The 17,678-nt window shown below is 31.8% G+C and overlaps 1 protein-coding gene across 1 annotated transcript in view; it reads left to right on the plus strand.

Moving 5' to 3' along the window:
- The window catches only part of LOC115890425 (gamma-aminobutyric acid type B receptor subunit 1), a 635,424-nt gene that overhangs the window by 572,839 nt on the left and 44,907 nt on the right, over positions 1-17,678 (plus strand). Inside the window, exon 9 of the mRNA XM_030910650.1 lies at positions 7,680-7,821. Coding sequence (XP_030766510.1) covers positions 7,680-7,821 — 142 coding nt within the window. The remainder of the gene's footprint in view (positions 1-7,679; positions 7,822-17,678) is intronic.

The following is a 17,678-nucleotide window of genomic DNA, read 5'->3' on the forward strand; positions in this document are numbered from 1 at the left end:
TTTGTCCGTTAGGCAAATTAGTTTGTTACTAAACTACTGCTGACAATTATTAGTCTCTTTGTTTATCTGTTTACAAAAAATAACTATTTTATTTTGTAGATTTTCTTACAGTGGCGAAATAACCATACGACTTTTTTGAAAAAAATTTTGATAAGAAACAATCATACATAATAAATAATCTCTTCTAGTCTTTTGATTTTTCAAATCTTTATTCGTTCGACATCCTAACAGATTACGTGTTTTCGTTGGAGAAACCGAGCTAAACAACAAATCCCATCGATCAACCGATCAACTGTAATTGAATATCGGGCATCTTGTAATCAATAAGACGAAATTGGTGGATAATCTTCAATTAAAGGCGAGCAATTCCGCCTCGGGTCCCTATATTTAGACCGTGATCTTTAACTAACAGCAAACTAACGGATAATCCGTTTAGTTTGCCGATTAGAAAATGGAGGAGTCATACAGGATGTACAGGATTTGATCGGCCAACTTTACAGTATATTTTACTCAATTACTTTGTCGTTTAAAAATAGTTATTTAAGAATGATCTTCCTCTAGGAGAGGAAGGGGCCCAACTCTAAAGAGAGTATCTAAATATTTGAGGAAAACTACACCATAATTGGAAATGGTTGAATAAGCTGAAAATAATGATGATGATTTAAAAATGAAATTATTCTAGACTCAGATTAAAAAAAACGCAACAGGAAAATTTTTAGTCAAGTTTAAAATGTTATATTTCTTTTATACAGGGTGAGTTTCCTAAGATGTTTTCTATGTATATCTCGGAAACAACTGGAGATAGAGAGTCGGTTAAATGGGGAAAGAATTGCAATTTTGTGGGGTCATAAATATGCGCCTTTCAGATTTTTGAAAAATTTTATGGCTTACTAGATATTTCGAAAAAAACAAATTTCGGCTATTTTAAAAATTGTCCCTAATTCCATTACAATCTATTTTAGACAAACAATTTTCAGATAAAAGTTGTAGATAATCACATCCTTAATGAGATTGTGTGGTCCGTTTTTTCCGAAAGCCTGTCATTTTTGACATGTGACACAAACATATATTTTTTTAAATGGAAACCATAGTTGGCGATGACTTCATAAAAAGCGCCATTTTTTAAACTTTTCAGCGATATAAGCTATAATATGTTTTCTTCGAAAAATTACTGAGTTATAGCCAATTCTTATCATTTTTAAACAATTTCACTTAGTTAGCCATGGAAACAAGTTCAATCGCCGTTGCTCTCAGAAATGTGAAGCTGTCACATCCAAACTTTGTAAATTAAAATAAACAAAAATTGTAAATATAAATTTTTCAAATGAAGAAAAGCGTGTAGATACTCGCGGATCAAATAGCGTGGTTCCAACATGACTTTCATTATAACCCCGCCCCCCCTCCAATGAAAGAAATATTAAACATTATTTATATCATAATTATATAGACTCACGTAGACTCAGGGCTAGAAAGAGGTGGACCATTGCATGGGCCTCCGCGATCACCTGACCTATCCATTTTAGATTTTTTTATGCGGTATGGTTAGGTACGATATGGTTATGCGGTATGGTTGACAAAAGAAGGTTTATAAAAAAAACTTCATGAATGAGGCATGGCGATGGTACGAGAGAAGCTTGATTAAGTCGACCGGTCCTTCTGTGAGAATAGGTAGTAATTCAGTTTTAAAAAGATGCAAATCAAAACAATGACGGATTTTTTGAACATTTTCTAAAATAACTTGTGTGTAATAAGTGTATGTAGTGATATTAATTTTTTAAGGTGTAGTTTGTGTAATGTGAATTGTAAAGAACCGTTTAATAAGATATTCTCACTTTTTATAAGTTATAAATCATAATAAAATAAGAATACCATGCAATCTAAGTAAAATTAGTCAAGAAAAGATAAGAATTGACTATAACTAACTTTAACTTTTCTAACATGTCTTGAACCGTTCTCTAAAAAACCTAACATTCACCGGTCAACGTATCCTCGAAAATGTATGGTCAAGAAAAGTTGAACCAATAATCCTACAGCTTTTCTTCATTTGAAAAATTCATATTTACAATTTTTGTTTATTTTAATTTACAAAGTTTGGATGTAACAGCTTCACATTTCTGAGGGCAAAGACGATTAAACTTGTTTCCATGGCTAACTAAGTGAAATTGTTTAAAAATTATAAGAATTGACTATAACTCGGTAATTTTTAGAAGAAAACATATTATAGCTTATATCCCCGAAAAGCTTAAAAATGGCGCTTTTTATGAAGTCATGGCCAACTTAGTTTCCATTTAAAAAAACATATGTTTGTGTCATATGTCAAAAATGACAGGCTTTAGAGAAAAACGGTGGACACAATCTCATTAAGGATTTGATTATCTACAACTTTTATCTGAAAACTTTTTGTCTAAAATAGCTTATAATGGAATTAAGGACAATTTTTAAAATAGCCGAAATTTGTTTTTTTTTCGAAATATCTAGTAAGCCATGGACTTTTTCAAAAATCTGAAAGGCGCATATTTATGACCCCACAAAACTGCAATTCTTTCCCCGTTTAACCGACTCTCTATCTCCAGTAGTTTCCGAGATACCCATAGAGAACATCGTAGGAAACTCACCCTGTATTTAGCCTTATTTCCTTTATTATATAAACGGGAGATGCACTAATAACTCACCGACACTTTACGACATCGTCTGTTGATATTGAAAAAGTTTTGCTTGCCATATCGGTGAGAACCAGCCTCTGGACAGCCCTCCTGATGAAGGGTAGGCCCAGAAGTCGGTTGAGGGAGTGGAGCTTGGTTCCCCCCTTTACGACAAGCAAGACAATTTTCTCTTTACTTTTTATTTTTTTCTCTACTTTCGATTTTTCGAAATTAGAAAAAATACACAGGTAAAGGCAAGAAAATATGATTTATTTTATTATATAAATACATATCAATATAAAGCTATAATCTATATCAATATAAGCTGTATATAAATATATCAGTATTAACAATAAAAAAATTTCGGACTTCGGGTTATTCGAAGAGTTGTTTTTTACTCTATCTTTAAAACACCCTGTGCCATAATTTCGTGAGCAAATTTTCCTAAAACATTATTTTTCGGTCAGAACAATGTCTCCTGAATAATTTGTTTTCTGACTCCTGTCAACACGTGCCTTGGTTAATTTTTAAAAGCATAATGAACTTGCCACAAATAACATATTTTTTCATTATCGTTACTTTTTGATGTTATTCTTCACAATGACGAAGTGGCATTGGTGATTATTTTTGTGTACGATTGAATATGGTTCTTAGTGTCAAAAATTATGCAAAAGTCATTGATCTTGTTGAAGATGGTCGAAATTATGAATGTTTTCTTGGGCCTTGAAGAAATGGGAAAACATAACACAATACATTTGCAGCCTCATTAACATTATGAACTGTCATCTACAGAGTGTTATAGCAACCAGGGGAGTTAAGTTTTTTGTTTGTTTATACAGTTATTTCTTTTTAATATCCTTAGTTCTTTTAGTGTTACTAATATTATATTTATTAAAACCTAGCCTGTATCGTTACATTTTTAATTTTACTATAATTTTTCCGGGTCTGTTTAAAGTATTAGGAACGACTTTGAACCGTGATAACCCCTATTTAATTTAATAATCTTACAATCACAAATACATGGTACAAACTCCCATCTAGACGACTTTATACCTGGAAGTCTCCACAAGACAATGATTACCGTATTGTTCGTAATCAAATAGATTATATACTAATTAATAATAGATTTAAAAACCTGATCACAAAAGTAACTACAATGCCAGGTGCCGATATTGAATCGGCCCATAATCCATTACGTGCCAACATCCTATTGCGTTTTGCCAAACCTAAACGAAAAAGCTTGAGAAAGAACTTGGATCCAAAACTTCTCAGAGACCCGCAGACAAGATCAATGTATGAAAACCATATAAATAGAGAATTGGAAAGTATTGTCAGTACAAATGACATTGAGAAACATTGGCTGGGCATTAAGCAAGCTTTCAAGAACACAAATGAAAACCTCCTCACGGCTAATCGAACAACAGCGAAAAACGGGTGGATGAGTGAAGATATCTTAAAAATGATGGAACAACGAAGACAATTTAAAATCCAGTATAATCACAACGAATATAAATCTATGCAAAGAAAAATTCGTAATAAAATAAAAACGGCAAAAGAGACAGGGTTGAAGGAGAGATGTATAGAGGCCGAAAATTATGTCATTTTTTATGTCACCTTGGAGACAGTTTCCATCTTCACAAGAAAGTGAAAGAGATAGCTGGGTTACACCATAATAAATCAATAACCCTAATTAAAACTGATGAAAATAAAATTATAACGGAAACAGAAGAACTATTGCAAACTTGGAGAAATTATACCATTAATCTTTTCAACGACGAAAGATCAGAAAACCCTGCAACTGAGATTCCCATGCCATCAGGACCAAGCATATTGAAAGTGAAATTATTCATGCGATTAGATTAATGAAAAACGACAAAACCCAGGGCCTGATGATATGTATTCGGAAACGTTCCACTTAATTAATGAACAAAACTTAAAAACTATAGTACAGCTTTTCAATAACATCTATGACACCGGTCACAGCCCTGAAGACTGGCTTCGTTCTACGTTTATCACGCTGCCCAAGTCAAGTAACGCAACTTCGTGTAATCGTCTTATTAGTCTAATGAGCCACTTTCTTAAGCTCTTTTTACGGGTACTGCATACAAGACCCTACAAAAAATGTGAGGAAGTAAGTGGAGAAAGTCAATTTGGATTTAAGAACGGCTTTGGTACTAGAGAAGCCATATTCAGTCTTCAAACTTTAGTACAGAATTGCCAAGATCAGAAAAAAGATGTCTTCATGTGCTTTATAGACTATGAAAAGGCGTTCGATAACGTTAAACATAACCTCCTTATATCATGCCTAGAGACTTGGGACTTGATGGAAAAGATATAAGGCTCATCAGTAATTTGTATTGGAACCAAAAAGCTGAAATTCGTATACATAGCGTGGGAGTAACAGAAGATTTTGAAATAAAAAAGGGGGTAAGGCAAGGGTGTATTCTGTCTGCAATGTTGTTCAATTTATATGTGGAAAGAGCATTCACTGAGTCAATCTCCGATAGTCCCATTGGTTTGAAAAGAAATGGCATTCCAATCAATAATATCCGATATGCGGATGACACAGTGATATTGGCAGACAATGCAAATGATTTCCAAATCCTTCTAAATAAGGTTAACAGTGAAAGTCAAAGACTGGGTTTAAACATAAATACTACAAAAACTAAATTTATGGCTGTTAGCAGAAACAATATTCCGAACACCAGAATTTACTTAAATGGAGAGGTCATCAAGCAGGTCACACAATTTTCAAATGCAGGATCGAACAAGCAAGATCTACTTTTCTGAGACTGCGAAGATTTCTCACAGATAGGAATTTGAACTTCGGCCTTAGATACAGAATGGTGAAGTGCTATGTCTGGTCCGTTTTGTTATATGGTGTGGAAGCATGGACACTGAAGGTAGCAACAATAAACCGAATTGAAGCCTTCGAAATGGGGACCCTACGACGAATGTTAAGAGTGCCCTGGGTCGACCATGTTAGGAATGAAGACATTCTTAGAAGAGCTGGTCTGGAACAACGTGAACTCTTCGAAATCATCAAAAAGAGGAAAATAGCCTATTTGGGACACACTACGTGGAGAACGCTATCACTTTCAGCGTCTGATTCTCCAGGGTAAAATAGAGGGGGGCAAAAGGGGGATAGGACGAAGGAAGCTATCCTGGCTGAGAAATATTCGTCATTGGACAGGCATACAGGACTTTCAAGCATTCCAAGTCGCGGCATTTAACAGAACCATCTGATGAGGAAGAAAAAGATGAACGCCTACGCAGGAATCTGCACGGCACCTTAAGAAGAAGAACCCCTATTTGCGACAACTTTTTCATAGGCACCCTATACTATTGTGCACAGAGTAAAAATAGCTTTAATTTGGTATATAAATAATGAACAAATTTTATGAACGTAATTTCGTCTCCAAAATCAATCATTATTATTATTAATTACACATATTTGCGGTTACTTTTTGATTGGCACCCTGTTAAAAGTGTATTCCCCAATTCATAAATATAAGTAAAAATTAGGTTTTGATTAAAAATATGATGTAATAATCATGCAGCCAGATCCTGTACTAATATACCGGCACGAAAAAGGGGCACCTTAAAATTTTGATGTATTTTAAACTTTAATATATTTCGTTATAGTGAGCCGATTTTGATGATTTTTAAGCAGTATGTAGCTCAATTATTTGGCTTTTTAGAATATATTCTATATTTATATAGATATTTAATTCTATACGAAAGAAAGATATTATTAGATTTTATATAGATATATAATTCTATACGAAAGAAAGAAAATGTTAATATTTTAGTGAAAGTTTGAAACACCCTGTGGAGTATATTAATAAAATAAGGAATTTAGAAATAATTTTATCATCTAGGTACGTCTTTTCTCGATAGTTTATTTTTTGATTCATATGAATAGCCTTATTTTTATTAGAGATTATTATATTATTAGCTTCTGAATAAGACAGTAACGATATACAGCAATTTTATTTTATCAACACAGTTCTAGAAAAGTGTTTATTATTTTTGTAATGTCACTGGCTTTTGGAAACTCATATTATTATTGTTTAATGGCGTTTACTTTAGTATAGATGATTTTAAGTTCTAAAGTATCGGCTATTGCTGCTTTAATTGATCATGGTAGATATCAACTTTTGGAATTAAAACCATCTCTGGCTGGAGTAACAACCCGACAGACAATATTAATATGATTTTTCAAAGAAAGTGACATTATATAAATCACAAACAGTATTTTATAGGTCTGTTGACTAGGACCAAGACCAAAGATATGGTTCTAATATAAAAAATACTAAAACATTTTAGTATCTTCTTCAAAAGCGAATATCTCCATAAAAAATTGGAACTATTGAGATGAAACAAAAACCAAACTATCGAGAAAAGATACACCTAGATGATAAAATTATTTTTAAATGCCTTGCTTTGTTAATGTACTCCACAGAGTGTTTCAAACTTTCACCAAAATATCCACATTTTGTTTACCCTCGTATAATTAAGAGATGGCAATTTTCATTCTAATACTAAAAAATAAAATAATTTAACTACAAATTGCTTAAAAAATCATCAAAATCAGTGTACTAGAACACAAGATATAAAACTTCAAAATACATGAAAATTTTAAGGTACCCGTTTTTCGTGCCGGTGAGTGTAGTTTGATTTGTAATAAACGTTCCATGACCAAAAATCGAAACAGAATGTTAAAAAATGTTACAGAATGTTAAAGATGAAAAATATATAAGGTTAACACTGTAGACATAATATTGTATAGCATATGGCGGGGTAATGGATTATCTAAATACAGACAAAATGTGTATTATCTAGAATTATAAACGTATAGGTCTTCAGTGGGAATACTCAAAATAATACTTCCCCTTTCAGAAACGCATTATCTCAAGCAGTGCATAAACTTTATCTCCCTAATTCAAATTAAAGCCACCCATCTAACAAGCTCCTGTTCCTGCACGTACATTTTGGCCCGTGTTTCAACGCTATCTCTCTTTCTACCTGTTCCAGGGCATCGTGGCGTTCAGCTCTCAGGGCGACCGTATCGCTCTCACGCAAATAGAGCAGGTGGTAAATGGCAGCTACGTAGTGCTGGGCTATTACGACACCCAGGCGGACAACCTGACCTGGTTCGACAGGGAAGTGTGGAAAGGTAAGTCTGTTTAGAGCGCTTTAGGCAAATTATATAGCAATAGGAAGCATAATCCAATAGTATATGAGGCACATATTGTTATACAATAATCAAAATTAATACGAAACTAATAGTATATTGGTTTATTAGGACCAAAAAGTATACTTTTCGGCGAGACTGTACAGGGTAGGTCAAATTGGACGCTTTTAAAGGGATACAGCCTTTTCTATAGGAGATCGACGAAAACTAATATCGGTCCCTGTAGCTCAATTTTTATCCAAATCGTGATGATGAAAACCACACATCGATATATAATATGTTATCGTAGCGGAGTTACGGGGTGCTTTTCGAAAATGTGCATTTTTAATAAATCTCTGTAACTTTTTTTCTATGGAATTTTTTTTTCTGAAAACATTTTCAAAGCACTTTTTTATGTAGAATTTAATGGTTTAAGTATATATTTTTTAAAATTAACAATTTAAGAATTATCAACAGAAAATTTGATTTTTTATATGGGACACCCTCTATATTTTTAATTTGTTGAAAAGAATTTAAAATTGCCTTTCCAAAGATATAGCATACTTGATATTTTGCTCGATTCCTCTTTGAGATATAAAGTTTTTAAAAATTCGCCCACTTTGAATGAGTAGGCTTTGAACGGCGCCGGCTGTAATGCAAAAAAAATCTAGCTGTGAGCAGCAATTAAAACAAAAATAATATTTGCAATGAGAGATGCAGAATTTTATAACAATTTAAACTATATTTAATAATAATAAAAATAAATAGCAAACTAAGACCTGAGATTTTGCTACAGGTGTTCGACATGTCAACCGTCTTCTCTTATGGACAGACGGGACCGATTTTGAACATTTCTCGCGGAATTCATTAACTCAGTGAAGCTAAAAGTTACCCTCGCGTAACCGCTAAGTATTTCTAATTCTTGTCTAGATTATACGGGTAATTTAAAAATAAGATCCTTTATTTTTCCACAAAGATAAAAATTATGATAAAAATTGAGCTCCAAACATCGATATTAGTTTTCGTCTATCTTCTATAGAAAATCCAATTTGACCCACCCTGTACGTTTGACCCAAGCCACAAAAAGTACATTTTTATTCCGAATAGAACACGCTATTTTTTTCACACTTTACAAATAATTTTTAAAGCATTTCAAACTTTGCAAATAATACAAAAAGGATTTAAGAAACTTAAATAAACTAAAAATGAGATTTTAAAATTTAGTAATATATCAAAAATATATATTTTAATAGCCGAAATCCAAACAAATACTGGTAATTACTAAATTTCTATAACATATTCACCATATTCCAATATGACTTTTTAATCAAATTATGCTAATAAATTTCAACGAATAACAGTCATAACAATTAAACTAATAAATAAAAACAAACAATATTGATATTATTATCAACAAACGATTTTATTCAAATATATTACAATGTAATCTGCCTAACAGAACAAAAACCTACTATATATCACCCGGTCATACTCCCGTTAAATTGAGTTGAGGTTTCGCCATAGGAATATAAATAATATCAATAATGCAAAATTTTATTTTCAGAAGGCGTCCCAGTAAATTGTCAAACTGGCGTTTCACCTCCGTTCGGTATTACGGACCATTGAATATTAAATCAATGCAAATTCGGCTAAAGCTCGAATTCAGTTCAGTAAGCTTTTTGCTAACAGCAGTTGGGAATCTCCTCTTTGTTTACGTCTCGCTTTCGATTTTGTGACTTTGTGAAGTGTGTGGGTAATTCTGTTCTAGTTAATCATTTTTTTTTATTTTATAATCTCTCTCTCTCTCTCTCTCTCTCTCTCTCTCTCTCTGTCTGTCTTTATTCCTACAAGAGGAATGTAGTGGTCAGGTGATGTGCGTAGTTTGTCTCCGTAATTCCCTGTCTTGTGCTTCATGTACAAGCCTACGCAGTTGCTTGTGGGTGAGCTTTGAAATCTGGTATATCCATCGGGAGGGCGAGCGTCTTTTTCTTGAAACCTTGCCCTTTATAATGAGTCTCTTTCCATACAGTCAGCATCCCTCCTCATAACGTGACCGAAATATTTAAGTATACGTGACTGTATAAAAGTTGAGAAACGTTCTGTGATGTTCAGTTCTTGGATTCATTGGTTCGCCGGGCAGTCTAGGGAATTCTGAGCATTTGTCGCCAACAGTACATCTCAGTTGCGCCATTCTTTTTTCATTTCTGACTGTCTCATCGTCCAGGACTCGGAGCCATATATTAATATAGGAAATATTAGGCAACGAAGAAGCCTTTTTTTAAGTGTTATCATATGTTTTTGTCTCTCCATATCTTTGAGAGATTTCGAACTGTCACTCTTGTCATTTCAAATCTTCTTCTTATTTCTCCTTCTAACGATTCTGTGGTGTTTATAAGTGACTCAAGATATATACCGGGTGGTGCATCGTCGTTGGAAACATGGGAAATCCCATGCAAATTTTAATCTGGCCAAATATTGGCTCCCCTATTGATTTCACGGCGAAGTCGTAAATATGTTTTTTAAAGATTTATATATGGTAAATACACATGCCAAATTTGAACAATTTTGGACCAGCCGATTTTGAGTAGTTTAAGAAAGATTGCATCTATTTTTAACTTAAAACCGAACAGGTAACAATCAAACACCAGTCAAAAACTGACAAACTATGACTTTGTCAATATCAAAAGTAATTTAATTTTTATATTGAGGGGAAACTATGAATATTAAAATACTAATAGAATGAATATTAAAATTTTATGAAAATTATGTTACTTTAAAAATGACGCTGACAACTTAAGGTATGTCGGTTTTTGACTGGTGTTTGTTGTTACCTATTCAATTTTAATTTAAAAATTGATTCATTTTTTCTTAAGTTGCTCAAAATCGGTTAGTCCAAAATTGTTCAAATTTAGCATGTGCGTTTACCAAACGTAGACCTTAAAAAAATCTAGTTACGACTTGGGAGCCAATATTTGACAGTTCAAAATTTACATGGGATTCTCTGTTTCCAACAACGATGCACCACCTGGTATATTTACTGACAACCTAAAAACGACCAATGCTCACTACATCAGGTTTGTTGTTGTTTTGCCTGTCGATAATCATAATTTTTGTTTTGGAGGGAGTCATTTCAAGTCCAAGTTTCTCGCTTTCGTGTTCAACCAATTTTAGAAGCTGCAGTAATTCTTCTTCGTATCCCGCTGGAAGTACCGTATCATCTGCAAATCTGAGGTTGGTGGTTTTGTGACCATTAATTGTTGTTCCCAATTTTATAACCTAACTGAGACTTCAAATAGTTTATATTTATTTCTAGGAGAAAGCAGGACATCATTGGCTTAAAAGATGTGTATATTGCTAATTAACTAAAGTGTTCTGTAAATAACTGATATTTAACTATTATCAATTTTTATACAACCAGAAAACGCAAACAACCAAGGATAAACCAATAGATCAATTGGTTAAAACCCAAGACTTGGGTCAAGAAATGGTGATCTTGAACCGACCAATGATTCATGTACTTTTAGACAACAGCTGTTCTCTACTTATTAGACTGGAAGGAGTTCTTGATTTTAAATTATTGGACAATGGAAGTTACCAAAAACTTTTACGCAAATCAATACTAAAAATATATGTAACCCCACGTTGGGCGCCATAATATTTATTCTTCTATTTATGTGTAACAACATTTCTATTGTTACCAAAAAAAAGTATCCGTTGCCCAAGGTTAGAGGGACGGTTCCTGGGTAAGGCTTCTTGCTTTCTATGATTCAATAAATTTGTTAAAAAGTTAAACAAAAAATTATAACGTGTAGGCTGCAACGATCTTATTAATGTTGATTTTAAATAATCGTAGACCTATGACCAAAGACAACAAAACGGGCGCCACTTACTTTGTAATATTTTTGTAAAAAGGTTTAGTAAAAAAAACAAAAACAGAATCTTTTATCACTAGATAGCTAAAATAACGTAATCAATAGCACTAAATGTCTATATGTTTATCTTGAATAAAATCAGAAATAACTATACAAACTATCAAAACATTTATTACAATAAAAAAAATATTACTGAGCGAAACCGTAAGTTATGTTAAATAAGTTAATGACCATATGTTTCGAATATTGTACAACGTAATCCGAATTGTATTCGGGAAACTTCGGCAGCATATTCTGCAGAAAAAGTAAATAAAAGAGTTTTTATTAATTTATGCCCTCAATAATTCTTTTCGGAGATACAAGGTGTATAAGTTTAATTTTTATTTTGATTTTTTTCCAAATAATTTCTGAACGAATGTCGATATTTGAATGAAAATTGGTAGTTAGTTCTACATAGTTTTTAACTTGTTTGAAGAGTAATAACTTTTCGTCCGTGCCTGTATGAGTGAGAAAATATACATTTACGCCGTTTTTTATGTCAAAAATGTCTCTTGATAAAAATGCTACGACTAATGAGAGTTCTCGAGATATTTGGAATCGAAATAGTCAATCAATACATGTCATCATTAACAAAAATTGAACATGTTAACTATATAATTATTAGACTGAAATTATAAATTTGAAATGTTTTTGTGCCAAAGATTCAACAGAAATTATTTAATCATAATTTTTTCTAGAGAAAATTATGATTAATTTATAAAAATAAAAAGTTCCCCGATTTATCATTTCTTTCAAATAACTATCTCAAATCAAATAACTATCTACTCAACATATTTATTTTTTGTTAATAATGACTTGTATTGATAATTTCCATTGATTAATTATTCTTACGAAGAGGCCTTTTTTACGTAAAAAACTGCAGAAATGTATATTTCTTCATACAAATACAATAGTTATACAATCAGTTTAATTTAGAACAGACCGCTTCCCGAAAATATATCACTGTTATTTTAATATTTTCATGCAAAATATCATAATAATTGTAAACAAATGTAACTTTAACTCAGTCAATATCTTTTCATATAAATTTATTTGTTTTTTTGATTTCTGACTTATAGTCACATATGATGTAAAATGTAGTGTTTTTCAAAGAAAACTCTTATCTTAAAATAATAAAAATAAACAGCAACTTGAGCTTCCACAGTTAAGTCTTATCTGAGTATAACTTCATAGTGGTGAACTTATATGGCTTGAAAATAAGTAGAATTGAATTTCTGTAGACACAAAACACACAGACGTAGAACATATAGCAGTAGAATTGAAGTCTTCTAGTAGAACGCTAGCTGAACTATTCCACTATATTTTTCCCTCAAGTGTTGAACATTCTAATGTACAAAAAAAAGACAAATATGTTAAAAATATGTGTAATACAAAATACACGTTTTGCATATTTAGACTTCCCTCATTATTATTGTAATTGTATTGAAGCCCAACTATATATAGGTAAATTTGATTTAGGTTTACCGCACTTTAATTTTACTGTTTCTGAAATATTTACGATTTTGTGAAAATGCAGTAACAAATTTAATGCTTAATTTCTCTAGGCGTACTTAAATTTTTAAAACCGAATATTGTACCGAAGTGTTTCTATTTACTAAATTTTCTGCTGAAATAATAAAAATAATACTACCTAAGACAGCGTCTAAAAAATTATATTAAATAATTACTAGCTTTAAATGGCAATAACTTGTTTTTCATTTACTGTTTTTTACCTTACATGAATTAGATGCGCAATTTAATTGTCTATCAACCTGTATTATACAATCTTTTACCTATCTCTTTTTTTCGTAAAATATACATTTTCTCATATTTTAGACCTCATTTATGAATATACCCATGGAATATTGATATTTTAGATATTTTTTAATGCAATGGACAGTATGTACTGAAACGTAAGGTTCGTAAGACCGGTCAATGAAACAAATACTGCAGGAAATATTCTCTTTTTATTTCACCACGCTGATTGTTGTAAAGCTTAGCAAAAATTCTGAAATAAATTACAATTAATAGGCAGCCGAGTTAATATTTCTAAATCAATTTTTACCTAACACCAGGTTTAGGGAATGCAATAACGCAAATGCTGGATACCGCATTTGCTCTGAGATTTCGCGGGATCAAAGTTGCGGGATTTACTGTGCGGGATCTGCAGGATCGACACGTTACTACTGGGTAACCGAATCGATCTCAATCAAGATCAAATCGCTTCGTTCCGGGCCGATGCACAGTGCTTCGTCCCATGGACAAAAATCAAAAAATAAGTTAAAATTTACTAATATCTGAATATATAATTTTATACTTATAGCAATGTTCAACCATCCTGTATATTATTTTTCATAAACAGCGTTTTTGTTACCAAATATTTTCACTAAAAATAAATTTTGCGATCATTATCTCATCAGTGAAAAGAATAACATTCATAGTAGTTCTGTATATTATGGAGTTAAACGGGTACGTACTTAATTGAAAGCATCATGGCTATTGTTAAACAAGGTATACTTTAAATTTATTTCTCAAACAAGTTCGTGATTGTTTGAAGTTTTTTATTTATTACCCTTAAATGGGTATAAAAACTTTACGTTTTCAAACTTCAAAAAGGCATTTAAAAAAACATATCGTATTTATTGAATATTTTTGTTGCCATATTCATACACTTTTAATTTTTGTATAGTTCACCTGCGTCTGCTTGCGACGAAGTTTATTTTATAATACTTTTCAGATGGAGTAAAATTGATAAGCAATGCCGATCTGGCTAATACTTGGCTTGATCATAAAGACTAGAACTCAAAATTATTTGTATTTCAAATAATATGTTCTTATTAGATATTGATGAACCTTCCAGTCAAATGAGACACCACTTGTGCCTGAAAAAGCCCACTATGTTGGAGCGAAACGTCGCATAAAAAAAGTATCCCCCCATCTTTCAATTTATTATATAATCTCATACCCAAGAAAAGGAAAAAATAATATATGGATATGGTCTATTAAAGAGGTAACTATTAACATCCGAACCCCTCATAGCGACAAAATGAACAGTAACAACGCGAAAAAGTAACATATTAGAAAATGATGTACAGAAAATCTTATATGTGAGGATACTTCATCTACCTGATTTGGATACTATAAATTTGGAAGATTCTGTCAGCAGTAATTCTTCTGAATCAAAGTAGTTACGATCTATGCATTTTGTTGTCCTAAAGTAAATTTATAGTATCTTAAGTTTTTTTTTTAATTAAATATAACATTAATGTTTCTTTTTCATTAAACAAAAACATTTTTATCTTATCTTACGTATTAGGCTTATATTGTAGGAATCATGTTCTAATGTTATTTCAATTCTTTTTTATCACAGGAATTTATTTAATACTTACACCGTTTTCATACTATAAATTATTATTTGCTTAGATGGAACACAGCTCCAACATTATTATTATTTATAAGATTTTTTTTTCATAAACGTGGGACTAAAAACATCATCATTTAGTACAATGAGAGTACTCATCATTTGTGTCAAATAAACCTAGTTTGAATAAATTGCTTATAATAAAAGAGAAGTTTTGGATTTTTGTCCTCTAGAGCCATATGTTCGAAGGACTGTGCGATGCGTCGACGCTCGGAACCCGGGGGACTCCCCTTATGGCTTGGCCATTAGAAATAAGTGAAACAAACAGGTTAGTTGTTAGATTTCTTTCTTTCTAGAGTATGTGCGTTAGTGAAGAAAAGCGGTTAACTAGTACTTGTGGACAATTTCGTCAAATAAACTGCCGGACATAATTATCGGGACAAGCAAAATTTTAGGGTAAATTTAAAGTTGAATAGGTATCTCTTGAACTAAAAAAGATTTTGGGATGCGGTTTGGATCAGGTTTTAGATGCATCTATTATGATTAAGATGCTATATGGTTTTCGAAAATATATTTAGCGAGTTCTCTTATACAGGGTGTTTTATAAGAGTGTGAAAATTTGGTCAAGAATCTTTTTTACCGCAAATTTACAATTTTTAAAAAATCGAAATCTTTACCAAGTACGACTAATCTGTATTGAAATTAGAAAAAACAATTTGATAGGGTTTTTATTTATTTTTTGTTTTAAGGAAAATTCGACGTTTTTTTTGAAAAATATGCATTTTTAGTCATACGTATGGTCCTAAATGGTACAAAAAGCTTTGTACATTTTGCATATGCCAAAAAATTATTGGTATAGAGTGTATCTAAAAGCAGATAACTAACACAAGTTAAAAAGAACTTCAACATCAGAATAATATTTTTATTTATAACTAGATAAATTATAATAAAATTTAAGTTTATTTAATATTAAATATATTTTTTGAACACCCTGTATACATCAGTCCAAATTTCTGTACAGCTAGTTTAAGATACACGCTATATCAATATATTGTGGGCTTATGCAAAATGTACAATGCCTTTTTTACTATTTAGGACCAAATGTATGACTATTGTTTACAGTCCCGCAATTTTGCGGATCCGCGGGATTGACTGCTTTAATCCCGCGGGTTTGCGGGATTGAGATTTTGTGCGGATTGCATTCCCCTAATCAGGTTTATACCCCAAAAACAATAATAATATATTTTATAGTAGTTCCTCGGAAACCAAAAGGTTGTTAAACTTATAGCGGTACCACCTCAAAAATTGCGATCACCCTGAATTTCATCGTCGATACCAGCTGCAAAAAAGCGAAATTTATAAATTGAACTACGAGGACCATCTATATTTTTTGTTAATAAGAAAAATAATGATAAAATACAGAAACCTGTTTTTTAATACTAGAAATATTCCCACAAATTTTATTATTTATAAGCATAGTACAGGTGTGCTAAACCAATAATATTACTAGGATATTTATTGTATTAGCCCATAGTATTAACCAAAAAAAAAACATTGTTAAATCAAAACCAAAGCCATTGTAAAACAACAAATCTAATAAAAATAAATGTATTTTTCATGCATCTGTAGGTAGATGTTGGTAATGTATGGCGATCGCTTCTTTGATTTTAAAAAGCATCACATAAATAAATATGACATACGTAAAAATGAAAAACAAATTAAAAAATAATCATACAGAAAGTTTGAAGCTTGTTGGTTTTACCTTATTAAGTAATTGTTATCAGGTAGTAATGGTTAATGTTGAAGTTTAACTTGATATAATGTCATTTTAACAGAACTTCGACGACTTTTATAGACGTATCTATTTAAAAAAAATGATATATACTCGAATAGTTGCATTTAGATATTTTAAATAGCTTTTTCTTTGTTCCTCGTGTTTTTTTGCTTCCGACTTCCGTTCCGGAAGAGGTATACTTTCCGAAACGTTAAGAATTTTTTTGTCCGTTAGGCAAATTAGTTTGTTACTAAACTACTGCTGACAATTATTAGTCTCTCTATTTATCTGTTTACAAAAAATAACTATTTTATTTTGTAGATTTTCTTACAGTGGCGAAATAACCATACGACTTTTTTGAAAAAAATTTTGATAAGAAACAATCATACATAATAAATAATCTCTTCTAGTCTTTTGATTTTTCAAATCTTTATTCGTTCGACATCCTAACAGATTACGTGTTTTCGTTGGAGAAACCGAGCTAAACAACAAAGCCCATCGATCAACCGATCAACTGTAATTGAATATCGGGCATCTTGTAATCAATAAGACGAAATTGGTGGATAATCTTCAATTAAAGGCGAGCAATTCCGCCTCGGGTCCCTATATTTAGACCGTGATCTTTAACTAACAGCAAACTAACAGATAATCCGTTTAGTTTGCCGATTAGAAAATGGAGGAGTCATACAGGATGTACAGGATTTGATCGGCCAACTTTACAGTATATTTTACTCAATTACTTTGTCGTTTAAAAATAGTTATTTGAGAATGATCTTCCTCTAGGAGAGGAAGGGGCCCAACTCTAAAGAGAGTA

This window comes from Sitophilus oryzae, unplaced genomic scaffold (assembly GCF_002938485.1).
Source record: "Sitophilus oryzae breed Bouriz unplaced genomic scaffold, Soryzae_2.0 scaffold_864_pilon_pilon, whole genome shotgun sequence".
Lineage (NCBI taxonomy): Eukaryota > Metazoa > Arthropoda > Insecta > Coleoptera > Curculionidae > Sitophilus > Sitophilus oryzae.